Here is a 20,568-nt window from a genome sequence, read left to right on the forward strand (position 1 = left end):
GGGCGGAGGCCACGTTGGGGGGCACGGGGTCAGGCTGGCACGAGCACGGGCGGCGGGGAGGAGCCCGACCGGATCTTTTGGTCAAGGCCCTCATTTTACAGAGAAAGAAACCGAGGCCCAGGGAGAGGGAGTGGAGACTAGGGAGCCCTCCCCAGCCGGAGCCGGCGGGGGCGGAGCCTGGAGGCGCGGGGGCGGGGCGCGGAGGGATCTGTCGAGCTGCGGTCAGCCCTATATCCGCGCCCGCTCGCGGGGCCGCCTCATTCCCCTTCTCTCCACCTGCCGCAGGAATTCCCACGCAGTCAGTCCACCCGCCCGCCCCGGGCCATGGCCCTGTAGCTCCGTCCCACTGCCCCTGCTGCGCCTCGGCGCCCGCCGCGCTTGGCCTCTCGGCTCCCTCTTCTCCTGCCGCCGCCTCCTCCTCCGCCGGGGCCTTCGCCGCCTCCGCGCCCTCCGTTGCAGCCATGGAGTGAGTACCTGAATGCGCCTTCCTGCCCGCGCCTGCGTACTGGGTTCCCGGCACCTCCTAGGCTCCCGGGAGGGAGATGGCGTGGGACCACCGGGGTGCGCTCAGCATGGGCGCATGCGCAGTGCTCGGTTGCTGTGCCTTGTCCTATTCAGCACACCTGTCAAAAGGAGGGGGAGGGATTTGGTAGAAGTCTGCATTTTTTTTTTTAAGGGAGGGGCGGGGCCCAAAAAACAGAGGGCGGAGCTCTATAGAGCCCTTTTATGGAGGAGTCGGGGCTTTGTAGGGTTCTTTTTGGAGGGGGGAGGGCATTACAGAGCCCTGCACATAGGGGGTGGAGCTTCACAGACTAGACCCTTTGAGTGGGGCGGGGCCGAAGGAAAGGCGGGGTAGAGGGGTGGAGCTCTACGGAGCCCTTTTATTGGAGGAGGTGGGATCTTGTTAGGAGGGAGCCTTTCGAAGGGGGCGGGCCTGGGGAAACAGAGGGCAGGGAGGGGCGGAGCTCAAAGGAAGACTTTGAGGAGGGGGGTGAAACGCCTAGGTGCTTTGGGAAGGAAGAAGCCAGAGTCTGGGGAGGGTTTAGGGGCAAAAAGGACATGCTTTGGGCAGAGGAGGGCTTCCTCCGGGGGAATGGGCTGCAAAAAGGAAGGGGCAGTCTGAGAATGATGGCCGGGGCCAGAAAAGGAATTCCCCTGGGCAGGGGCGGGGCTCTTCAACTAATGGGAGAGGAGGGAGGAGGCTGGTCTTTAACCCCGCCCTCTTTGTGCCTCTGGGCGGAGCTTGCTCTCACCTCAGCCAATGGGCTGGGCCCTAACTCCCGCCCGTGTCCTCCCTCCCTCCCTGCAGGTCCTCCACCTCTGCCACCCTCCTGCTGAGCAGCTGTCACCCTCCCCGCAGCCTTCTTCTCCAGCTGGGCCTTGCCTCCACGTGCTCGCCTGGCTTTCGAAGCCCCGGCCTGTGCAGTCCTGGCCGCCATGTCTCTCCTGGCGGCCCTAGGGCTGGAGTTAGACAGGGCCCTGCTCCCAGCTAGCGGGCTGGGCTGGCGGGTGGACTATGGGAAGCTCCCCCTGGCCCCCGCCCCCCTGGGTCCCTATGAGGCCCTGGGGGGAGCCCTGGAGGGGGGGCTTCCTGGGGGGAGCGAACCCTTGGCAGGTAAGGCAGAAGGGAGGAGGGGAGGGGGGCGATGTATGGGGAGTGGGGAGTTTGTCCGCCTGACCACTGCTCCTGCCTGCCTAGGTGATGGCTTCTCAGACTGGATGACAGAGCGGGTGGACTTTACTGCCCTGCTCCCCCTGGAGCCCCCAATGCCCCCCAGTGCCCTCCCGCCACCATCTCCTTCTCCTTGCCCTCCAGACCTCGAGGCCATGGCCTCCCTGCTGAAGAAGGAGCTGGAGCAGATGGAGGACTTCTTCTTGGATGCTCCACTCCCGCCCCCTTCCCCGGTGCCTGTGCCCCTCCCTCTCCCCCCTTTTGACCTTCCCCAGGCCCCTCTGGATACCCTTGATCTGCTGACCTTCTACTGCAGTGGGGAGCATGGGCGGGGTGAGGGGGAAGGCGGGGAGGTCTTCCGAGCCCCCCTGCCCACCTCGTCAGCCCCCCGGCCAGCCCCTTACCCAGTATCCTCCTCGAGGGGGGACCGCAAGCAGAAAAAACGTGACCAGAACAAGTCAGCTGCGCTCAGGTACCGCCAGAGGAAACGGGCTGAGGGGGAGGCCCTGGAAGGCGAGTGCCAGGGCCTGGAAGCCCGAAACCGGGAGCTTCGGGAACGGGCAGAGTCTGTGGAGCGTGAGATCCAGTACGTGAAGGACCTGCTCATCGAGGTGTACAAGGCCCGAAGCCAGAGGCTGAGGAGCACTTAGCACATGGGGGCCATCCTGGCCTCACTTCCTCCCTCCTGGAGGGGGCAGGGCAAAGGCTAGGCCTTGCAAGTGAATGGGACCCCTCCCCACCCAGGGAGGCTTCCTACCCCTTTCTGTAAATATGCCTTGGTCAAGGGGTGGGCATTGACCTCAGGAAAGTTAAGGGGGGACTCCCCTCCAAGTCTGGGGCTGTAAAACAGCTCTGGGGCCTCATTCGAAGATTAGGCCAAAGGAGCTGGGGCTGGGGAGTGGTTGGGCAAGGGATGGTGGTGGTGGCTATTGGCTGGGAGATGAGGTGGGAGGGGAAAGGGGAGGAGCCACACCTGGGGCTTTGTAACTAATAAACAGGTTGTCCTGGACTCTGCGTGTCTGTCTCTTGTGGGGGAGGGGCTAGAGAAAAGCATGGGCTGCTGGATCCCAAGTAGGTACTTGCCCCCAGGTCAGGGTGCTAGCTGAGGCAGACCCTGCTGTGACCCCCCCACCTGGTCAATCAATCAGTCACTCTGTAGCCCCAAAATTTTATTGAGTAAACAGTGGCACCCTTGCTCTGCTCCCCCAGGTAGGACTGGACGACCTAGTAGAAATCTTCAGGTTCAAAGTTCGGGGATTCGGAATCCTGCTGGTTCTGAATCTGTTGCTGTTTCTTATACAAATAGGCCACCTGTTTGAGGGAGGATGCAAGCGACGCCATGAAGCTCTGGCATGACAGGCCTTGGCCTCGCCCCTCCCTGCCAACCTTCCTCCCCAGATACCTGGGCACTGGAGGTTGCCTCTTCTGGTTTCTTATCTTTTCGAACTTGGACAAATCGGGGAAACCGCAGGGAGATGCCCTTGTCGCTCTCCACCTGGGTGGGCATGGGCACAGGCATTGATAGATGGTCAGCATTCCTGACCCACAGGCTGACGCTTTCCCTTCAGCGGCCTGGTTTCCCTGGCTAGCCAACAAGTATGCCAAAGCACCTACTGTGTACCAGGCAATGTGCTGGTAATAAGCACCTTACACATCTCATCTGATCCTCACAACCCTGGGAAGTAGGTCTACATCATTGCCATCTTATAGTTGAGAAAACTGAGGCAGACTTGTCTGGGATCACACGGCCAGTATCTGAGGCCACATTTGAACTCGGGGCTTCCTGACTTCATGCTTGGCTCTGTATCTACTCTGTGACTTAGCTTCCCAAATTTCCACCCTCCCAATGGATTCCTGGGTTATGCCTTGGGGACCAACCCAGACAGGACTCATCCATCTCTTCACTGCTCCAGGCCCTATCTGCCACAGCTGAGGCCTCACGTGCCTAGATCCTGAGCCCCCGTGGATCCCTGCTCCCCAGGACTCACAACCCAGAGCCTTCCTAGCCTGGGGCCCCCAAACCCAGGAGTGTATGGGGAAGGCCTGATTCTCCCTGTCACCTCTCTCTGGGCCTCAACCCCTGCAATTGGAGCATCGAGGGGGAGACGGGAGGGGCTAGAATAAGAGCGGGGGCCGCCCAGTCCATTAGGTCTGTGCTGTTTGGGGCGCAGTGTCCCAGAATGGGGCACATTGCTACAATGCCTCCCTTGGTCAGCCTTTCCTCCTAGGACAAAGTCCCCTTTTGTACTCACCAACCCTCGGGCTGCTGAATAAATTGGGGAGACAGAGAGATCAGCACATTTAACCTCCCATACAGTGGTTGGTTCTAGCCAGTGGTCAGGGGGTACGGCCCCTTCAGCCCGGACGTAGGAACGGGGAGCAGGAATCACAAGGGCCTGGGTAGGGTACAGAAGGCCAGGTCAGGGAGGGGAAAAGGAGCTGCTAGTGGTAGAGCCAGCAGAGGGGACAAGTCCAGGAGGGGAGCAGCAGGGCCTGGGCTGAGAGGCAGCCAGGGGCTTGGGATCAAACCCAGGGGGCAAGCCTGGGAAGGGGAGAGGGCAGCAGCAGGGGGCGGGGGCAGGGGAGGGCAGCTGCAGCAGCAGCAGCAGCAGGGGGCAGGGGCTCTCACCTGGAGGCTTTGGTAATGTTCCTCTAATTCTTCATCACTGAAGCCCGTGCCCAGCTGAGGAGAGAGAGGAGGCGGAAGGAGATCTGGTCAGGGCCACCTTTCTGTAGGCTGCCTTCTATCTCCCACCCATGAACATGGGCCCTTGGCAGGCAGAGAGGGAGCGGGCCCTCCTATACCTCCTTGCTGGGCCCAGCCCCCTCACCCCCCCCAGGTGACCCTGCCTCCCTCCTGAGTCATCAGGCAGCTTCCCTACCTTGCAAATGGCCTGGAACTCTTCACTGTCCTCATCGAAGGCAGCCAGGAGAAAGCCCCCATATCGTCCGGCCCGTTTCCCCCGGCCCAAATAGGCCCCGATCACCACCAGGTCCAGAGTGTCCCCAACGCCTTCCAGATAATCCTTCTTCAGCTGGTTACGGGGGAGGAGAACTCAGGGGAAGGACCCTGGGGAGGGCAGGGGCTTCAGGGCAGACCAGGTGGGAGAGATCCAGGCAAGACAAGACCATGGAGAAAGATGGAGCCTGAGGATGGCACGGGGAATGGTGCCGCAGGAGACACAGGATGGGGACTGTGGGGGTGGGGGGGAACGGGATACGGGGTCCTCGGGTGGGGGGGGGCACGGTCACCTTGAGCCAGTTGTGGGATCTTTTGGCAATCTCATACGTGGCATTGGTATCAAGGGTCTTCACCATCAGGCCCTCACAGGAATCTGGATCAGCAGACAGATGCCCATGAGCTGCTGGGCACAGCCCATGCCCCTCAGGAGGGAGGCTGGCCATCCCAGGGGAGAGGGGGGCCCCCCGCTACCTTTCACAGACTGCTCCAGGAAGTCGGCAATCTGCTCAGTGTCCTCCGTGTCCAGAGACGTGGCAAAAACAAACTCGCCCTCTGTCTCGACGAAGTTCTCCCGGAGTAGCTGCCGCCTCCGGGACAGCGGCTCCCGGACCAGGGACTGTGAGGAGAAGGAAGAGGCCTGAGGACCGAGAGCCCCGCGAGGACAGAGGGCGCTGCGTGTCGTGGGGCCTCACTCACCTGCCCATTGAGGTAGATGAGGTCGAAGGCATACAGGCACACCTGAACTTGGATCTCGGCCTCCTCCACCTCCTGGGTGAAGAAGACAGCACCGAGAGGAGTGGTGAGAAGGGGGGGCACTGAGGCAGAGCATGGGCACGGGGGAGGGGTGGGGCACAGATAGGCTGGGCACACCTTGCGTTTGCGCGTGCTGAGCACCTGGAAGGGCTGGATTTGCTTCTTTACCCGGTCCCAGGCCACGGCCTCTGAGTCCAGGATGCAGGAGACGACCGAGGGACGCTTCATCTGAGCCGGGGGCAAAGCATTAAGGCTCAGTGGGCAGGGAAGAGCGCGGCCCCCAGGCACAGCCACTGTGCCACGCCGCCATGCCCCCATCTGCCCCCCGCCTGCCCAACCCCACCTTTGGGATGCGGCTGATGACATCCGGGTACCGGCCCGTGTTATCCTCCTGGTTCCGGCTAAATATCTTCACGTCCCCGTTTGCCAGGACGTGGATCTGTAGGGGCAGAGGGGAACCTGGAGGGCCTAGGAGCAAGACTACGTCACCACATTCCCGTGGGCACAGGAATGGCACAGAGCCAGCCACTGGGCAGAGCAGCATGGCCAGGGAGGGAATGGCTCTGGGGAGGCTGCCCCCTTCACGCCTGCTCTAGTCCTGCACCTGGGGGAGGAGATACAGGCTGGGGCAAAAAGGCCTCCCACCCTAAACCTGTGCCCTCTGCTGGTCAGGCCTGTTCATATGTGGAGGCCCCCCAGGTCCATACCTGTGCCCTCTGCCCGTCACACTTACATTCACGTGCTCCAGACCTGGACCCTCTGCTGGTCAGGCCTGTTCATATGTGGAGGCCCCCCCACACCTGTGCTCACACGTGAGGCCCCCCAGGTCCATACCTGTGCCCTCTGCCCGTCACACTTACATTCACATGCTCCAGACCTGGACTCTCTGCTGGTCAGGCCTGTTCATATGTGGAGGCCCCCCCAGGTCCATACCTGTGCCCTCTGCCTGTCACACTTACATTCACATGCTCCAGACCTGGACCCTCTGCTGGTCAGGCCTGTTCATATGTGGAGGCCCCCCAGGTCCATACCTGTGCCCTCTGCCCATCACACTTATATTCACGTGCTCCAGACTTGAACCCTCTGCTGGTCAGGCCTGTTCATATGTGGAGGCCCCTCACCATACCTGTGCTCACATGTGAGGCCCCCCAGGTCCATACCTGTGCTCTCTGCCCATCATACTTATATTCACACGTGAAGGCAGACTCCTCAAAGCGCTTCAGCACTTCCCCAATGCCGCGGGTGGGGTGGGCCAGCATGGGCTTCAGGGGTACCCCTGGGTGGCAGAGCCAGAGCAAGAGTGAGGGCAGACCGCCTGCCAACTGAGGGCCATCAGGGACTGGGGGGGGGTAGGTGGGAACGGGGGCTGAGAGGGCTCTGTGGGGCCCAGCCTGCCGGCAGCAGGCTGCTGGAGGCTCACCTGGGGTCAGCTGGCAGTGCCGGGGCAGCTGGTCCAGCCCGTGCTTGAGCAGGGCAGAGACAATCAGGTCCAGGTCAGGCACCTCGCTGGCGGACGGACAAGAACACAGATGGGCTGGGTACGTCGATGGCCCTCCTGGCTGTGCCCCCCGCCGCCCCGTGCCCTGCCCGCTCGCCCCTCACCAGAAGGTCTGCTTCAGGATCATGCCTTTCTCCTCCAGCCAAGTCTTCCTGGCTTCTGCTGGCTTGCCGGCCCCAGCATCCACCACAGCTGGGGGAAACTCTGGGGGAAAGACCCACCAGGGCTTTGAGATCCTCTCTCCCCAAGGCCCCACACGGGTGGACGTGGACACGAGGAGATGTTCTGGCAGGAAATGCTCGTCAAAGCGGTAGCTGGGAGGTGGGCCGAATGGGGAAGCTGGGAAATAGCAGGGGGGTGAGGGGCACCTGAGCAGCCTGGCCCGGGAATCCTTACCTTGGCCGGGGGGTGTGAGGGTCACGGCCTGGGCAAGCGCAGCCAGCACCGACTGCTCGGCGAGGCCCAGGCGCAGCCGCCCACTCAGGGCCCTGCGGGGCAGGAGGAGGGGAAGTCAGTCCCTGCCCTGACGCTCCCGGTCAGACACGAGGGAGGGCCCCGTCCGGGCCCCCAGGTCCCCCAGGTTCATGCTCCCTGGTCTCGCCGCCTCTCCTCCCACCCCCAGCAGACTGCTGCTCTCCCACCTGGCAATGAAGCGGGCCTCTGAGTGGCGACAGGCGACGAACAAGCCTTTGATGATATCGATCTTCTTTGATGTGGACTGTGGGGAGGGGGGTGGGAGAGAGAGATGGGCACCACCCGACCCCGAGTTCACTCTCTGGCCTGGGTGGGAAGCCACCCTACTCTCCAGATCCTTACTGGACTGCTCAGACTTCAAAGGAGAATGCCCCAGCCTCTGCCCCATCCTCCCCTGAGACACCCCACAGCAGGGCCCAGGAGAGAAAGCCCCCCACGAGCAGGAGACACCCATGGCAGGGCCCAGGCGGGCAAGCCCTGTCCTTTGCCCCCCACCCCAAGGAGAAGCCAGACGACAGGCAGGGAGCCAGCAGGTGTGGGCGGGGACACTCACAGCGCCGCCCGTGAGGCGGGCGATGTCTCGGAGCTTGCCCAGGAGCCCGGACGCCGTCAGAGGGGGCAGAGGCAGCATGGTACGCTGGGTGCTGCGGCTGGCCTCTACCACCAGCCCCACGTCCCCCCTTTCTGCCATCTCGGCCCGTATGGCTTCCAGCTGCCGCCCTGGCAGTGGGAGAAGACGAGGGTGTGGATGACCGGGGCAGCGCCCCCCGGGTGGGGCGTTGGGCATCGTGTCTCCCCGGTCTCTCCCGCCCTCGCTCACCTGTGGCTTGGGCCACCGCCTTGAGGAGCACGCCGTCCCCCACGCCGAGCTCCAGGCCTTGCTGGGGTGGGCCCAGCTGGTTCAGACTCAGGTAGAGGACGGGGAGCAGGTCTGCGGGGGACAGGGCGGTCACCGACCGCAGGAGGTTGCTCAGAGTTTCCACCATCCGGAGCCTGCAAGAGGGGAAGGGCAGGAGAGTGAGGACCCTCAGCCCAGCGGGGGAGTCGGGGGGTGGGGCTGAGGTTGCGGAGTGTAAGGGCTGAGGCCGAGAGGGCGGGAGGGAGTGGAGGGAGGTGGCATGCGCGAGTGTGGGAGGATGTGGAGGGGGCAGGCAGGAACACGCTGGACAATAGTCAGATCTCGGAGGAGGTGGATGAGGGCCAGTGACTGCAGCCCAGTCGGAAGGAGCCAAAGGGGCAGCGGCTAGAGGGAAACGGGCGGGCTTTACCGAGCAGAGACCTCCTCAATCTTCTCAAATGTCCGAGCAACCACGAGGTAGGGGACCCTGGGGGAAGCAAGGGTCAGTGGGGGACGGGGCCTGCCAGGTGCACTTTCCTGAGGTGCAGGGCAGCCCCCGGGGTAGAAGAGGAACGAGACGATCCCCCCTCCCCCCCCGCCCCCAGCATGAGACCTTCACGGCTGTAAAAGGACTCAGCCGGCCAGCCGGTCAGCAAGTGCTGATCAAGTGCCCACCGTGCGCCGGGCTCCCAGTCTGATGGGGCCTTCTCTCATGGGGGGCCAACCGCTCTGCACCAACAAACCCCACACGCCCTCACCTCTGCCCTGGTTTCCAGCACGCGTCGTCCACGGGGTGATAGCCGCTCTTGGAAGGGTCGTAGGTGGCGGGGTCTGGGGGCCTGTGGCAGACAGAGGCAGGGGCTGGGGAGCCGAGCCTCTTTGCCCTGCCCCTCCTCCGGGGGCCCCCTTCCCCGAGCACAGACATGGCTAGGGGCTGGCCCAAGAGCAGAGGGGTTCCCTGAAGGCCAACTTACGCCCTGGACGTCTCTTCCGCTGCCTCCTTTGGGTCCTGCTTTGCTGTCGCTGGCTTTTGGGGGGCTGTGGAACAAATGTGACACTGGGGAAAGGCTCCTTTCCCTTTAGACCCCCCCAAGCCTGGTATGGAATGGGGTCTGGCCTAGACAGGAGAAGGCCCAGGCTCTGTGGACTGGAGGAGAGACACTCACTGAAAAAGCTGCTGAAGGCCTTGGGTGCCCGGGTGGGCGCCTTCGGCTCCGGGCCTCGCCTCGCCTCCTCTGCAGTGCCCTGCGGCTTGGGGGCCTCCCCCGCGGGCTCGGGGACCGGCTGTCTGTCGGGTATCAGGGTGGGTGGCTCTTGGCTTCTTCCCTGTGTGCTCTCGCTTCCCTCCCTCTTAAGCCTCTTGGGCTCTTTGCCCTCATGGTCCTCAGTGAGCTCCTGTAGCTTACGTTTCTGCATCTGTTTCCGAGCTAGGAAGAGACCAAGTTAGGGTTGGGGGGGGGGGGCAATCAGTGATGGGAAGGGCCTTCTAGGTCACCAAGTCCAACCTCCTCATTTTACAGATGAGGAAACTGAGGCAGGCAGCAGTCAGGTGACTTGCTCAGGGTTCCACGGCTAGTTGGTGCCTGAGGCTGGATTTGAACTCAGGCTGAGGATGGAGCTCAGTAGCGGAAGAAAGAAGCCTGCTGAGGGCTCAGTCTGGCCTTCACCTCTTCCCCCAGGAACACGTGGCGGCTTTCTTTTAGTGGGGGAGGAGGGGAGGGTGGCCATAAGAGAAGGGCCTGGCCTGGAGGCACCTGCTGGAGGTGCTGGTCTGTCTCCCCTACCTGTCCGACGCTTTGGGATCCCCGCTGGGGAGATGCTGCAGGGCGAGGAGTCTGAGGGGGAGGGGTCGGAGCTGGTTGGAGAAGTGGCCGGGGAGGGGACGCTCGGCTTCTGCGGGGGACAGAGAGTGGGTGTGGGGAGGTCAGAACGCCTGCTCCCCAGGGGGCCTGGGAGGCAAGCCGTCAGTGACCCTGCGGAGGAGGCCGGCTACCTGGTCTCGGGGGGCTGTCGGGACCACCTCCTCGTCCTCCTCCTCGCCTTCACTCCCCAGGACTCGGGGCACTTTCCTCATAGGCCTCTTCACGGGGGACTCACTCTCAGGTTCTACGGCATTCCTCTCTTTCAGGGCAGTCCTGGGTGGGGAGGCCGGGCCACCGGGTGTTAAGAGGGCCAGTGACGCCCAATCCACCCAAAGGGCTGCCCCTGGGGGAGCCCCTGCCCGCTCGGACCCCCACTCACTTGGAGGCGGGCTCTCTCTCCCTGCTGCTTTTGGGGGACTCCTCCTGCTTCCTCACTTTGTCCCCACTCATAGGCTGGAAAAACGACCTGTGGGGAGACACCAAAGAAGGGCTAGGGCAGGAAGGGGGCAGGGGGCCGGGCACAGGGGCAGGGGGACGGCCTAGAACCCGAGCTCCTCACTTTATCGATCGCTGCATGGCGGCTCCCGAGGTCTTCCCTCCCTTCTCTCCGCAGCGCTTCCTGGAACCAAATGGAAAGATATGTGAAGATGGAGGGTGGGGGTGGGGTCGGAGGCCGTCCATGTGGGGGCCCCCCACCCCCAAAGAGCAGCCTGGAGGAGCCCAGAGGGCTGACACCGTGGTCTCTGGACACACAGCCCCCATCCCCGGGGTCACCCACTCGGGACGGGTCATCGCCCCGCCTGGGGCCCCCTCACTGGCCTACCCCAGCGGGTCGGGTTGTGGAAGATGCCCCCCCCCCGGAGTCCAGTGCGGGGGTGGCCCCCCACAAGCAGACCCCTGCCCACTTTGGCCAGGCACCCCTCCCCTGACTCACTGACTGCCCCAGCCTAGTCCTATGCACTTATTAGGCACCTGCTGTGTGCCAGGCCCGGGGCTATGCCCTGGAGAGGCAGCCCTGCCCTCAAGGAGCTTACAGTCTAAGGGGGAGGAAGAGGAAGTGGGGGTGTGTGTGATGAAGGGCTCTGAACGCCAAACACTGCACTGCTAGGCTCCTGGAAGCCATGGGAAGCCATGGGGAGCCACAGCAGCTGACGAAGCAAGGGCTGACACTACCGGACCTGCCAGGGTGGCCCGGCCGAGGCCGCCGAGATTGGCCAGACAGGGACCCACCCACAGCCCCTTCCCCCTCCCCAGCACGTGGCTCGCGCATGCGCAGAGGCCCTCGCTCGCCTCCCATCTCTGGGCTGCGGCAGAGGCCCTGCGGGCCCGGAGCATGCTCAGAGCACCGTGTGTGTGCGTGTGTGTCCTCGTGTCCTCCGTTCCCCACCCCCCCCCCGCACTGACCTCCCTCCGCGTGACGCTGCCAAGACTCCTACTCGGCTCCCGGCTCCCGGCTCCGGCTAGGGTCCGGGCTCCACTCCCGCCACCAGCCCTGCTGCGCGCCTCAACTTTCGCGCGCTGAGTCGTTGGGGCGAGTGACGTCACGGGACAGGTGCCCGCCCCTTCGCCTCGCGGAGCACGCTGGGAGTTGTGGTCCGGCCGAATGGGAGGGGCAGGGGCTCTGCTCTCTCAGAAGAGAAGAGGGGGATGGGTTGGGTTAGGCCGGAGCTTCGGGACGGACGCTCGCGGGGCACGATGGGAAGAAGGACAAGCACTGACCCCGCGGAGGGGAAGCAAAGCATTCTGGGAAGACGGGCGGTCCGAGCGCCTTGTTTCGCGGGGCATTGTGGGAGGGTCCAAGCCGTCAGGAGCCGTTCCTTCAGGCTCTGAGAGGGCAGGGCGGGAGGGGTGAGTGATGGGGAGGGAGGAAGGGAGAGATGCACATCTGGAGGGGGGTGGTCACAGCTAGAGGCTGCTGGGGTGGTGCACGGTGGGGGACTCCACATCTGGGGGAAGAGAAATGGAACAGCTGGATGCGGAGTGCCACATCTGGGGGAGGGAGGGGCACAGCTGGATGCTGGCGCGCCGCATCTGGGGGCGGGAGGAGGACAGCTGGGTGTAGGAATGCCACATCTGTGGGAGGGAGGGGCCCAGTTGGATGTAGGGCTTCACATCTTGGGGGGAGAGGTGGGAGGTGGCATAGGTTCAGTAAAGGAGCCCAGTGGAAGATAGGGCTTAGGTGTCCCGTGATTCAGTATCTGCCATCTCCAGCGTCGTATAGCTTCCCTCCGTCTCCTGCCGGGCCGGCAGCGCAGCGTTAGGGTTACTGCTGGTCCGGCCCTCCCTTTCTTGACCTTTGGGTCTCCACTTGTCACTCCCAGGGACCGTAGGATGGAGGAGGAACTGGAAGCAGAGCCCGAGCCCGGGCGGGAGCTGGAGGCAGAGCCCGAACCAGGGTCGGAGCAGGAGCAGGAGCCGGAGCGGGAGCTGGAGCGCCAGCTGGAGTGGGAGCGGGAGCCGGGACAGGAGCGAGGGCTGGAGTCGGAGCCCGAGCTGGAGCTGGTGAAGGAATCAGAGCCGGAGCCGGAGCCGGAGCCAAGGCTGGCGTGGGCTGAGGCCGGGGCCCAGCAGGAGCGGGAGCTGCAGGATCGGGAGTTTTTCTCGTGGGCAGAATTCAGCCGCTTCTTTGATGCGTGGTGTCAGCGGCACCGGGCCCTCTTCTTCGTCAAGAGCTCCATGCACCTGGCCAAATGCCGCTGGGCCCTCGATACCCCGCTCCACACCCTCATCGATGTCCTCAAATACAGCTACGTGCGGCTCGTCTGCAAGGATGTGCGGGCACCCGCCGGCCGGCCTGGCATTGCGGGGTGAGAGGCTCAAGGGGGGCTAGGGCCTGCTGGTCCTGCTTCTGCCCCTGCTCCTGCTTCCCTGTGGGAGGCAGGCCAGGGCCCAGAGCTGGCTCACTCACTGGCCTGTTCACGCTGAGTCCGCCCTGTGTACGGAGCCCACGCTTGGCTTGAGCGAGACCCAAATGCTGCATTGCTCCAATTATGTCCTCTCTCTACTCGGAACCCTCCATGGCTACCCTTTGCCCACTGAATAAAGTTTAACCTCCCCACCGGCATTCAAGGCCCTTCCAGCTTACCTGCCCATCCTTATCTAATATAACTCCCTAGAGAAAGGGTGTGGAGGTAGAGACAGGTGACCCTGAGGGAGTCGTTTAATCTGTGCCTCAGTTTCCAACGCTGTGCCCCCTGAGGTCCTTGTCAGCTCTACATCTCTGTATCTGTGCTTGGCTCCCTCTTTTCCACCTGCCCCTGTTGCTGGGCCTTCCCTTGTGCTCAAGATAGCTCTAGGGCGGCCTGATCCAGGAAGCCTCCCTCTGAGTTTCTGTCTTGCCTTGGGGCCCTCCTCAGCACTTTGAGCTCTCCTTTATGCTGATTGCCACCCCCAAGTTATTGGAATGCCTCTTTTCCCGATTGGATCATAAGGTTTTTGTGGGCAGGGTTGAGGTCGCACTTGTCTGTCTGTGACATCTGAATCGATCTTAGGGCCCTGTTTTTGCATTTGTTGTTGAAGTAAGGCCCCCGAGACAATTTCAGCACATGGTGGGGGGAGGCAGGGACAAACCGTGGGCATGGAGATGTAGGCCTAGGAAGAAGGGCCTAAGAAATGCTCCAAGATTAGAGAGAAGGAGGGATTGTTTCTGATTTGGGGCACGCAAGGGGTGGCATGTGTATGTGGAGGGGGAGGAGGGAACATTGAAGGCTTTGTGGATGAGCTGAGCTCTGAAGATTGGGTAGATATTAAAGAAGGGAATGACCTTCCGAGGCTAGCAGACTGTGCGAGCAGAGGCAGGGAGGTGGGAATGCAGAGCGACTGCTCCGTGGGCAGTGAGGCCTTTGGTCTGCTAGGAGTGCAAGGAAGATGAGGAAGAGCCGTGGAAGAGCAGGCTGGAGACTTTGCAAGGCCTTGAATGTTGGACTAAGGAGTTTGTTCTGTGGGCACCAGGGACTCTGATCAGAGCTGGGACGGAGGAGTAGGATATGCCTCCCTGAGGCAGTTTCCTTGTCTGTAAAAGAAGTCTGAATGAGCTGAACTCTGCTGACCTTGGAATTCTTGTAAGGAGTTGAGAAAGGATGCTGGAGTCAGGAGAGCTGGGTTCTTGTCTGCTAGCTCTGTGATCCTGGGAAAATCACTTGTCCCTTTGGGACCTCAGTTTTCTCCTCTGTGAAATGGGGGTAATCATCCCTATGCTTTTGGAAAAATCACTTTGGCAATTGTGTGGAGGGTGGCTTAGAGAGGAGAGAAGATAGAAGCTGAGGTCATCTGGGCAGGAGGCAAGGAGGACCCGAATTAGGGTGGCTGCTGTGTGATTGGAGAGAAGGGAGCCTGTGAGAGAGTCTGGGGACATAGAAGTGACAAGACCTGGTGTGAGATGTCACCAAGCTTGTGACCCTGGGAGGATGGTTGGTAGTGCACGCCCTTGGGGAGAGATAGGAAAGTCTGGAAGAGAGGAAGGATCAGAGGAAAAGAGCATGGGTTCAGTTTTGGGCTTGGCTTTGAGGCGTCTCTGGAATGTCCAGCTTGAAACATTGCTTTGGCTGCTGGGTTCGTGGGACTGCAGGGCTCAGGGAGACAGGGCACATAGGACAGGACTCATCTGCGTAGAAATGATCATTAGCCCCAGGAAGTGATCAGGTCACCAAGAGAAAGAAGAGTGCATAGGACAGAGGCTTGCCACTTGAAACACGCTGGTGGTACTCTTAGGGAGAGTCTGAGAGACTAGAATAATTCCTGTGGATATTAGAGGCAGGCTTACTAGCTGAAGGGGGTGTGAAAAGGTGACCACTGCAGAGAGCTCAAGGAAAGGGGGGGATGGGAGGGGTGCAAGAAGTTTGGACAGGAACAGACGTACCGAGTTATGGAGCAGCCTGGCTAGGATGGTCAGAAATGGGGGGGGGGGCAAAAAAGCAGGTTGACTCAGGTTAAAAGAAAGGGAGTCTGGGACAGTGGGAAGAATGGCGTAGTGGGGGTCAGCAGGCCTGGGTTCAAGTCTTGGACCTTTCTGGGCTTCACTCCATCTATAGAAGGATGGCATCGAATGACGAGTCCTTTAAGCCCCCTTCCAGCTCGAAACCCTGCAAGGCAGGCAGCTGGGTGACCTCTCCCTCTCCCTCTCTTCTTGCAGGAGCCCCCAGCCAGGCTGTCCGGCCTTCATCATCCTGAAGCTCAGCCCGCTGCGGGACCGCCTGGTGGTCACCGAGTGCCACCTGACCCATTCACATCCAGCCTGCCCTCTGGAGTTTGCCTACTATTTCCGCCCAGGCCATCTTCTTGCCAACGCCTGCCTCCCCGTCCGCACCACCAACAAGATCTCCAAGCAGTTTGTGGCCCCTGCGGACATCCACCGCCTCCTCTCCTACTGCAAGAGCCGGGACCACGGTGTCCTCGATGCCCTCCACGTCCTGGAGGGGCTCTTCCAGGCTGACCCTGAGGCCAAGGTGCTAGCTTTGCAGAGGGCAGGCAGCCAGAGGGCGGGTGGACCCAAGAGCAGAGGGGCAGGCTGCTGGTGCTGGCGCCTGGGTGCATTCTTTGGGTGGGCTGAGGGGAGGAAGAGATCAAAGGAGAGTTGGTCCGAGGGAGGGCAGGAAGCCACTGCCCGTGGCCTGGAGGATGTTAGCTTTTCTTGGTGGGGAAGAAGAGGCATGGGGGGCTGCATAGTAACTAGAGAGAAGGCCTAGGTTGAGTCCTGCCTCTGTCCGCCCCTGCTTGGCTGTGTGTCGCTGGGTAAGTCTTGACCGCTTGGGGCTTTAGGCAGCCCTGTAAGGCCAGAAGAGGCAGAAAAGGTGCCAAGCAGTGTTGGTAGAGGGTGTTTTCTCTTGCAGGAGTTTTGTCTACCCCTGAGACCCCAGGGCAGGGCCCAGCCCCATTCCTTTCCTTCTCTTCTCTGGCTCTGGGCTCTTTCCTACCTGTCTTGGGGAACTTTAATAATTATGTGAATTTGAAACCTTGCCCCTCACACTGACCATTAGGACCAAGCCAAGAGCAAAGGTGAGGCAGCCCTCTGCATCTGAGGGTTTAGGACTGGACGGGCTTTTGTACGTCCTAGTCTTGAGGAATTTTGAGCTAAAGAGCCCTGAGGGTCACCTGGACCGAGCCTTTGGGGAGAGGGCTAGGCTCTTCCTAGGGAGATGATGAATGTCTGTAAGTGTTCAGGGGCATGTTGGGGGTGGCTGAGTAGGAAGGGCTCTTCTAAATACTGATGTCAAAGAGTCTGCTGAATGCTCACCTGGGGGGCTGCTATGTGGACGAGAGATGAGCCTTGTTCAGTTTGGCTGCACAGGGCAGAGCCAGGAGGAGGGAGATTGCAGAGGCAGATTAGGTTTGCTGTCAGGAACCAGCTTCCTGAGGACAGCAGCTGTCCCAGGCTGGAATGAGCTACTGATTCCCTTTCACTGGGGGTTTTTAAGCAAAGGCCTGGTGGCATTAGATATCTGTTTAGGTACCAGCTGGACTAGATGCCCCTGAGGGCACTATGTGACCTTGGATACCTTTCTCTGCCTCAGTGTCTACATTTGTAAAATGGCAGGTTGGACTAGTTGTTTTCTACTGTCCCTTCCAACCCTTGACCTTGGGTCACATAATCCCTGCCCACTTTGAGATTCTGTGAGATGATCATATCTAGTCCTCATTTTACGGGGGGGGGGGAAACTGAGGCTCAGACTAAGGCAGAAACTAGGACACGTCAACACCCCATTTTTTCCCCTGAGGGAATAACTAAGTTGGGGAGAGCTTTGGTCTCTGTTCCCAGAAGCTTTAATACTGATGGGGAGAGATGATCTGTTGGTCATGCCAGCCTGGATCCGTGTGTGTGTGTGTGTGTGTGTGTGTGTGTGGTGGAATCCTTGGTGCCAATGTGGCAGGTGCTATCTGGGCACCTCTAACTGCCCCCCAGGGGCACAGGTGGGCTCAGAGGGAGTCATTGGGGGTTGCTGGAGGAGGAGCTGACTAATCTTGTGCTCGGGTCTGAGCGCTGCCACGTAACATTGGGCAAGTGCCTTCCCCTTTGTAGGCCTTGCCTCTTCATGGGGAGTATGGGCAAGCTGGGCCAAGTAGCCCCAGATCTCCAAATCCTGTCACTCCGCAGAAAGTTGTTCTTGACAGGGAATCTGGCATTTGATGTAAGCTCCAAAGGGAAAGGAAGCTGGGCCCGGGGGTGGGGAAGAGAGGTGGGAGAGCACAGGGCGTGTTTGGAGGGCAGAGGATGAGTAGTCCAGGGTAAGCCTGGAGAGGGAGGCATGTGCCGGGCAGTGCACAACTGTGCTGGCTTTCCTGGGGCCCTTGGTCAGGTGTGGGCACACTTGTGTGTATGTATGAGTGTGTGTGTGTGTTCCCACAGGTGTGTGTGAGTGTGGGCACATGTGTATGTGGGCACACAGGTGTGTAAATGTGGAGATGGGCACGTGTGTGAGAATGTGTATGTGTGTACACACAGGTGCATGAGTGTGAGTGTGTCTCTGGGTATGGGTACAGATGTGTATGTGTGTGGAGGTGTGTAGGCAGACACTTGTGTGAGTGGGTGTGTGGGTACACAGGTGTGTGTGTATGTGTATGTTTATATGTCTGGGTGTGGGCACAGGTGTGGATTGGGTGTGGAGGCATGTATACAGGCATATGTGTGAGCATGGCTGTGCATGGGCACCCCTGTCTATGCAGGTTTATGTGGGGAGGGGGCTGAGATGAGGCTGAGGGGTTGTGACCCGTGTGTGTGTGTGTGTGTGTGTGTGTGTGTGTGGTGTGTGCACACATGCGTGCACGTGTGTTTGTGAGGGTGGGGCCAAGACAAGGTGTGTATGTGTGGGCACACGTGTATGTTTGTGCACCCGTCCAGGCTCCCGGCGTATGCCCGCTTGTGCATGGTGGGGCAGGGCTGAGATGAGGATGAGGTGTGATTCTTGTGTGTGTACATGGGGCACGCATGTACGTGTGCAGGCTCACGGGGCATGCATATTTGTGGGGGGGGGGCTGAGAGGAGGAGGCAGCGGCGGCGGGCCTCAGTGGGCGGTGGGCTGCCCCGGTGGCGGGTTCTGACTCCCTGCCCTCCCCAGGTGAAGCTGGTTTTTGTGGAAGATCAAGCCGTGGTGGAGACCGTCTTCTTCCTCACGTCCAGCATGATGGCTCTGCTGCGCCGTTTCCCCCTCATGCTGTTCTTTGACCGCCTGCCGGGCCTGCAGGGCACCTTCGATCTGTCCACGGTGCTCTGTGTGGATGACCGCGGCCGTGGCCGGGAGGTGGCCTGCTGTCTCACACGCCAGACCACCCCCAACCTTCTGCGCTTCACGCTGGCCTCGCTGGTGCAGAGCGTCCCGGAGATCAAGGGCCGCGTGCGCTGCGTCACCGTGGGGCCCGAGGTGGGCACCCAGCTGGAGGCCGTCCGAGAGCTGCTGCCTGGGGCTCGCGTCCAGATCTGCCGGGTCCAGGTGCTGGAGACGCTCTTCAGCAAAGCCCAGGAGCTGGGCGGGGCCGGGGAGGACCCCGGGCTGTGGCCGCTGCTCTGCCGCCTGGCCGGGGCGGCTTCCGCTGCAGCCTACATGGAGGCGCTGGCCGAACTGCGGGCTACGTGCCCGGCTGCCTTCGTGGACTACTTTGAGCGGAGCTGGGCACCCCGCAGGGCCATGTGGGTGCGCCTGTGGGCCTTTGAGACAGCCCGGAATGTGGATGCTTGTGCCCTGGTCCGAGGGCACCGGCAGCGCTTGCTGCGGGGGCTTAGCCCCTCACCCACGGTTGCCCAGTGTATCCGCGACCTGGTGGCCTTGCAGCGGGGGCACAGTGAGGGGGAGGGGCTGGTGGGGGAAGAGGGCCTATCCAACGCCTCTCTGACAGGACCTGGGGCGGGGTTAGAGAATGGAGGCGGAAGGGGGTTGCAGTGGGGGGATAGAGGGGGCGGGGGGACACAGTTGGGAGAGGGAGGTGTGCAGTTAGGGGACAGAGGGCTGAGAGAGGGAGGCATACAGTTAGGAGACACAGGGGGCAGGGGAACACAGCGGGGGGACAGAGGTGAGTGGGGGATGCATTTTGGGGACAGAGATGTACAGCTTGTGGACAGAGGAGATAAGGAGATACAGTTGGGAGGGAGCGGGAGAGAGCTGAGAGAGAGAGGGATGTATTTATGGGAAAGAAGAGTACGATTAGGAGATAGAGAGGGGAGGAGCAGACAGCTGGGGGAGAGAGGTATACAGTTGGGGGACAGAGGAGAGAGGGGGCTGCCTGTGTGGGAGAGAGGTATACAGTTAGGGGACAGAGGGGAGAGGAGGATGCAGCTGGGGGAGAGAGGTATACAGTTGGGGGACAGAGGGGAGAGAGGATTCCATTTGTGGGAGAGAGGTATACAGTTGGGGGACAGAGAAGAGAGTAGGACACAGTTGGGAGAAAGTGAAGTCCAACTAGTGGACGGAGGGGAAAGGGGAACACAGCCGGGAGAGGACAGAGGGGAGAGGGGGCTGCATTTGTGGGATGGAGGGCAAAGAATGCAGCTGGGCGACAGAGAGGAGGCTGGAGCCACGGCGGGAGAGCTTCAGGGAAGAGGGTGGGCGGCTGGGGTTAGAGATGAGAGGGCGTCGGCCAGGAAGCGGGCCCGAAGCTCCTCGGAGGAGGAGGACTGGGAGCTGCTGTCTAGGTTTCGGGCTGTGTGTGGGCCGGAGCTGGCTGGTCTGGTGGCTGAGGAGCTCACCTTTGCCCGGCAGCATGGGCTCAGGGGCTTCCGGTGGACTGGCACAGGCTACACTCTGCAGGACGGCACCTCGGACTTCCTCCTGGATGCGGCGCTGACCCGCTGCAGCTGCTCTATCCACGCTGCCCGCCGCCTCCCCTGTCGCCACCTCTTTGCTGCCCGCCTTGTGGTGGGAGCTGCCCTGTTCCACATGGACCTGCTCAGGGACAGCTGGGGAGGGGCCCCTGAGCCTTGAGCCCCGGAACTCTGTCCCCCTGCCCTGCACCTCCCACCACCAGGAGCGAGGGTGCTCACTGAGGTCCAAAAATCCGGGGGCTCCCTTTCCCGCCTCCCTTGGGATTTTTTACGTTGGGGAAGGACAAGTGCTCGGAGATTCCCCAAGCCCACCCGTACGTGGTGGACAAAGTGATTCTTCAGCAGCTGTCACAGAATTCTTTCCCTTTCCGATCCCCCAAGAGGAATGGAAAAGGTGACAGCTGAGGGATGTGGGCAGAGGGGGACTAGGGTGAGAATGGAAATAGAGGTTAGGGAAAGGGGAAAGGAAGAGAGATGGGAGAAGACAGAAGGGAAGAGGAGAGGTGAAGGTATGTGATGTATGTAAGAGAAGGGATGGAAGGAGCCAGTTCACTTTTAGCTGGATCCCTCACGTGAATTGGCCCCCGTTCAGCAAACTGGACGGGCCCATGGCTGCTGGGCCTGGGAGGGAGGAGAGAGCGGGAAAGAGGATGACTCACACGGTTTGGCAAGGGGACTGTTCCCGGGCTGTCTGTCCAGAAGTGAATGTGGGGGGTTGATTTCTGTTCCCATAAGAAGGGCTCTTTTTGGAGAGCGAGGCT

General features: G+C 61.3%; 3 protein-coding genes across 6 annotated transcripts; 2 read left to right on the top strand and 1 right to left on the bottom strand.

Moving 5' to 3' along the window:
- Positions 1-394: 394 nt before the first annotated feature.
- Positions 395-2,681, top strand: ATF5 (activating transcription factor 5). The gene is made up of 3 exons (XM_027859299.1): positions 395-466; positions 1,310-1,615; positions 1,700-2,681. The coding sequence occupies exons 2-3, from the start codon at positions 1,438-1,440 to the stop codon at positions 2,320-2,322; spliced, it is 801 nt and encodes a 266-aa protein (XP_027715100.1). The 5' UTR covers positions 395-466; positions 1,310-1,437; the 3' UTR covers positions 2,323-2,681.
- A 145-nt stretch (positions 2,682-2,826) lies between these two features.
- Positions 2,827-11,552, bottom strand: LIG1 (DNA ligase 1). 4 transcript variants are annotated; one of them, XM_027859270.1, is made up of 26 exons: positions 11,464-11,552; positions 10,619-10,678; positions 10,439-10,525; positions 10,191-10,332; positions 9,982-10,090; positions 9,364-9,624; positions 9,172-9,235; positions 8,956-9,036; positions 8,628-8,684; positions 8,180-8,352; positions 7,913-8,079; positions 7,527-7,603; positions 7,282-7,373; positions 6,990-7,089; positions 6,808-6,893; positions 6,548-6,663; positions 5,731-5,826; positions 5,505-5,615; positions 5,331-5,402; positions 5,106-5,250; positions 4,925-5,007; positions 4,555-4,707; positions 4,302-4,355; positions 3,925-4,068; positions 3,075-3,167; positions 2,827-2,983 (listed from the first exon to the last, which is right to left on the bottom strand). In XM_027859270.1, the coding sequence occupies exons 2-26, from the start codon at positions 10,633-10,635 to the stop codon at positions 2,897-2,899; spliced, it is 2,667 nt and encodes an 888-aa protein (XP_027715071.1). In that variant the 5' UTR covers positions 10,636-10,678; positions 11,464-11,552; the 3' UTR covers positions 2,827-2,896. The 4 variants fall into 4 exon arrangements, with proteins under 4 accessions (XP_027715071.1, XP_027715070.1, XP_027715072.1 ...); XM_027859269.1 differs by lacking the exon at positions 11,464-11,552 and adding an exon at positions 11,094-11,251; XM_027859271.1 differs by lacking the exon at positions 11,464-11,552 and adding an exon at positions 11,032-11,051.
- Positions 11,553-11,649: 97 nt separating this feature from the next.
- On the top strand, positions 11,650-20,568 carry ZSWIM9 (zinc finger SWIM-type containing 9). Its single transcript, XM_027859268.1, has 4 exons — positions 11,650-11,907; positions 12,381-12,866; positions 15,191-15,503; positions 18,111-20,568. The coding sequence occupies exons 1-4, from the start codon at positions 11,663-11,665 to the stop codon at positions 19,965-19,967; spliced, it is 2,901 nt and encodes a 966-aa protein (XP_027715069.1). The 5' UTR covers positions 11,650-11,662; the 3' UTR covers positions 19,968-20,568.

Source organism: Vombatus ursinus, unplaced genomic scaffold, assembly GCF_900497805.2.
Source record: "Vombatus ursinus unplaced genomic scaffold, bare-nosed wombat genome assembly UNPS02014165.1, whole genome shotgun sequence".
In the NCBI taxonomy this organism is placed as follows: domain Eukaryota; kingdom Metazoa; phylum Chordata; class Mammalia; order Diprotodontia; family Vombatidae; genus Vombatus; species Vombatus ursinus.

Coding starts and splice junctions, on each gene's coding strand:
- ATF5 (XM_027859299.1), top strand. CDS start 1,438: ATGTCTCTCCTGGCGGCCCTAGGGCTGGAGTTAGACAGGGCCCTGCTC. Junction 1,616..1,699: donor GGGGAGCGAACCCTTGGCAG/GTAAGGCAGAAG, acceptor CTGCCTGCCTAG/GTGATGGCTTCTCAGACTGG.
- LIG1 (XM_027859269.1), bottom strand. CDS start 11,182: ATGGCTTCCAGGAGCCTAGCAGTGCAGTGTTTGGCGTTCAGAGCCCTT. Junction 7,604..7,912: donor CCCGCCTCACGGGCGGCGCT/GTGAGTGTCCCC, acceptor CCCTCCCCACAG/TCCACATCAAAGAAGATCGA. Junction 4,708..4,924: donor GATCCCACAACTGGCTCAAG/GTGACCGTGCCC, acceptor CCCCGTAACCAG/CTGAAGAAGGATTATCTGGA.
- ZSWIM9 (XM_027859268.1), top strand. CDS start 11,663: ATGGGAGGGGCAGGGGCTCTGCTCTCTCAGAAGAGAAGAGGGGGATGG. Junction 11,908..12,380: donor GAGAGGGCAGGGCGGGAGGG/GTGAGTGATGGG, acceptor TGTCACTCCCAG/GGACCGTAGGATGGAGGAGG. Junction 15,504..18,110: donor AGGCTGACCCTGAGGCCAAG/GTGCTAGCTTTG, acceptor TGCCCTCCCCAG/GTGAAGCTGGTTTTTGTGGA.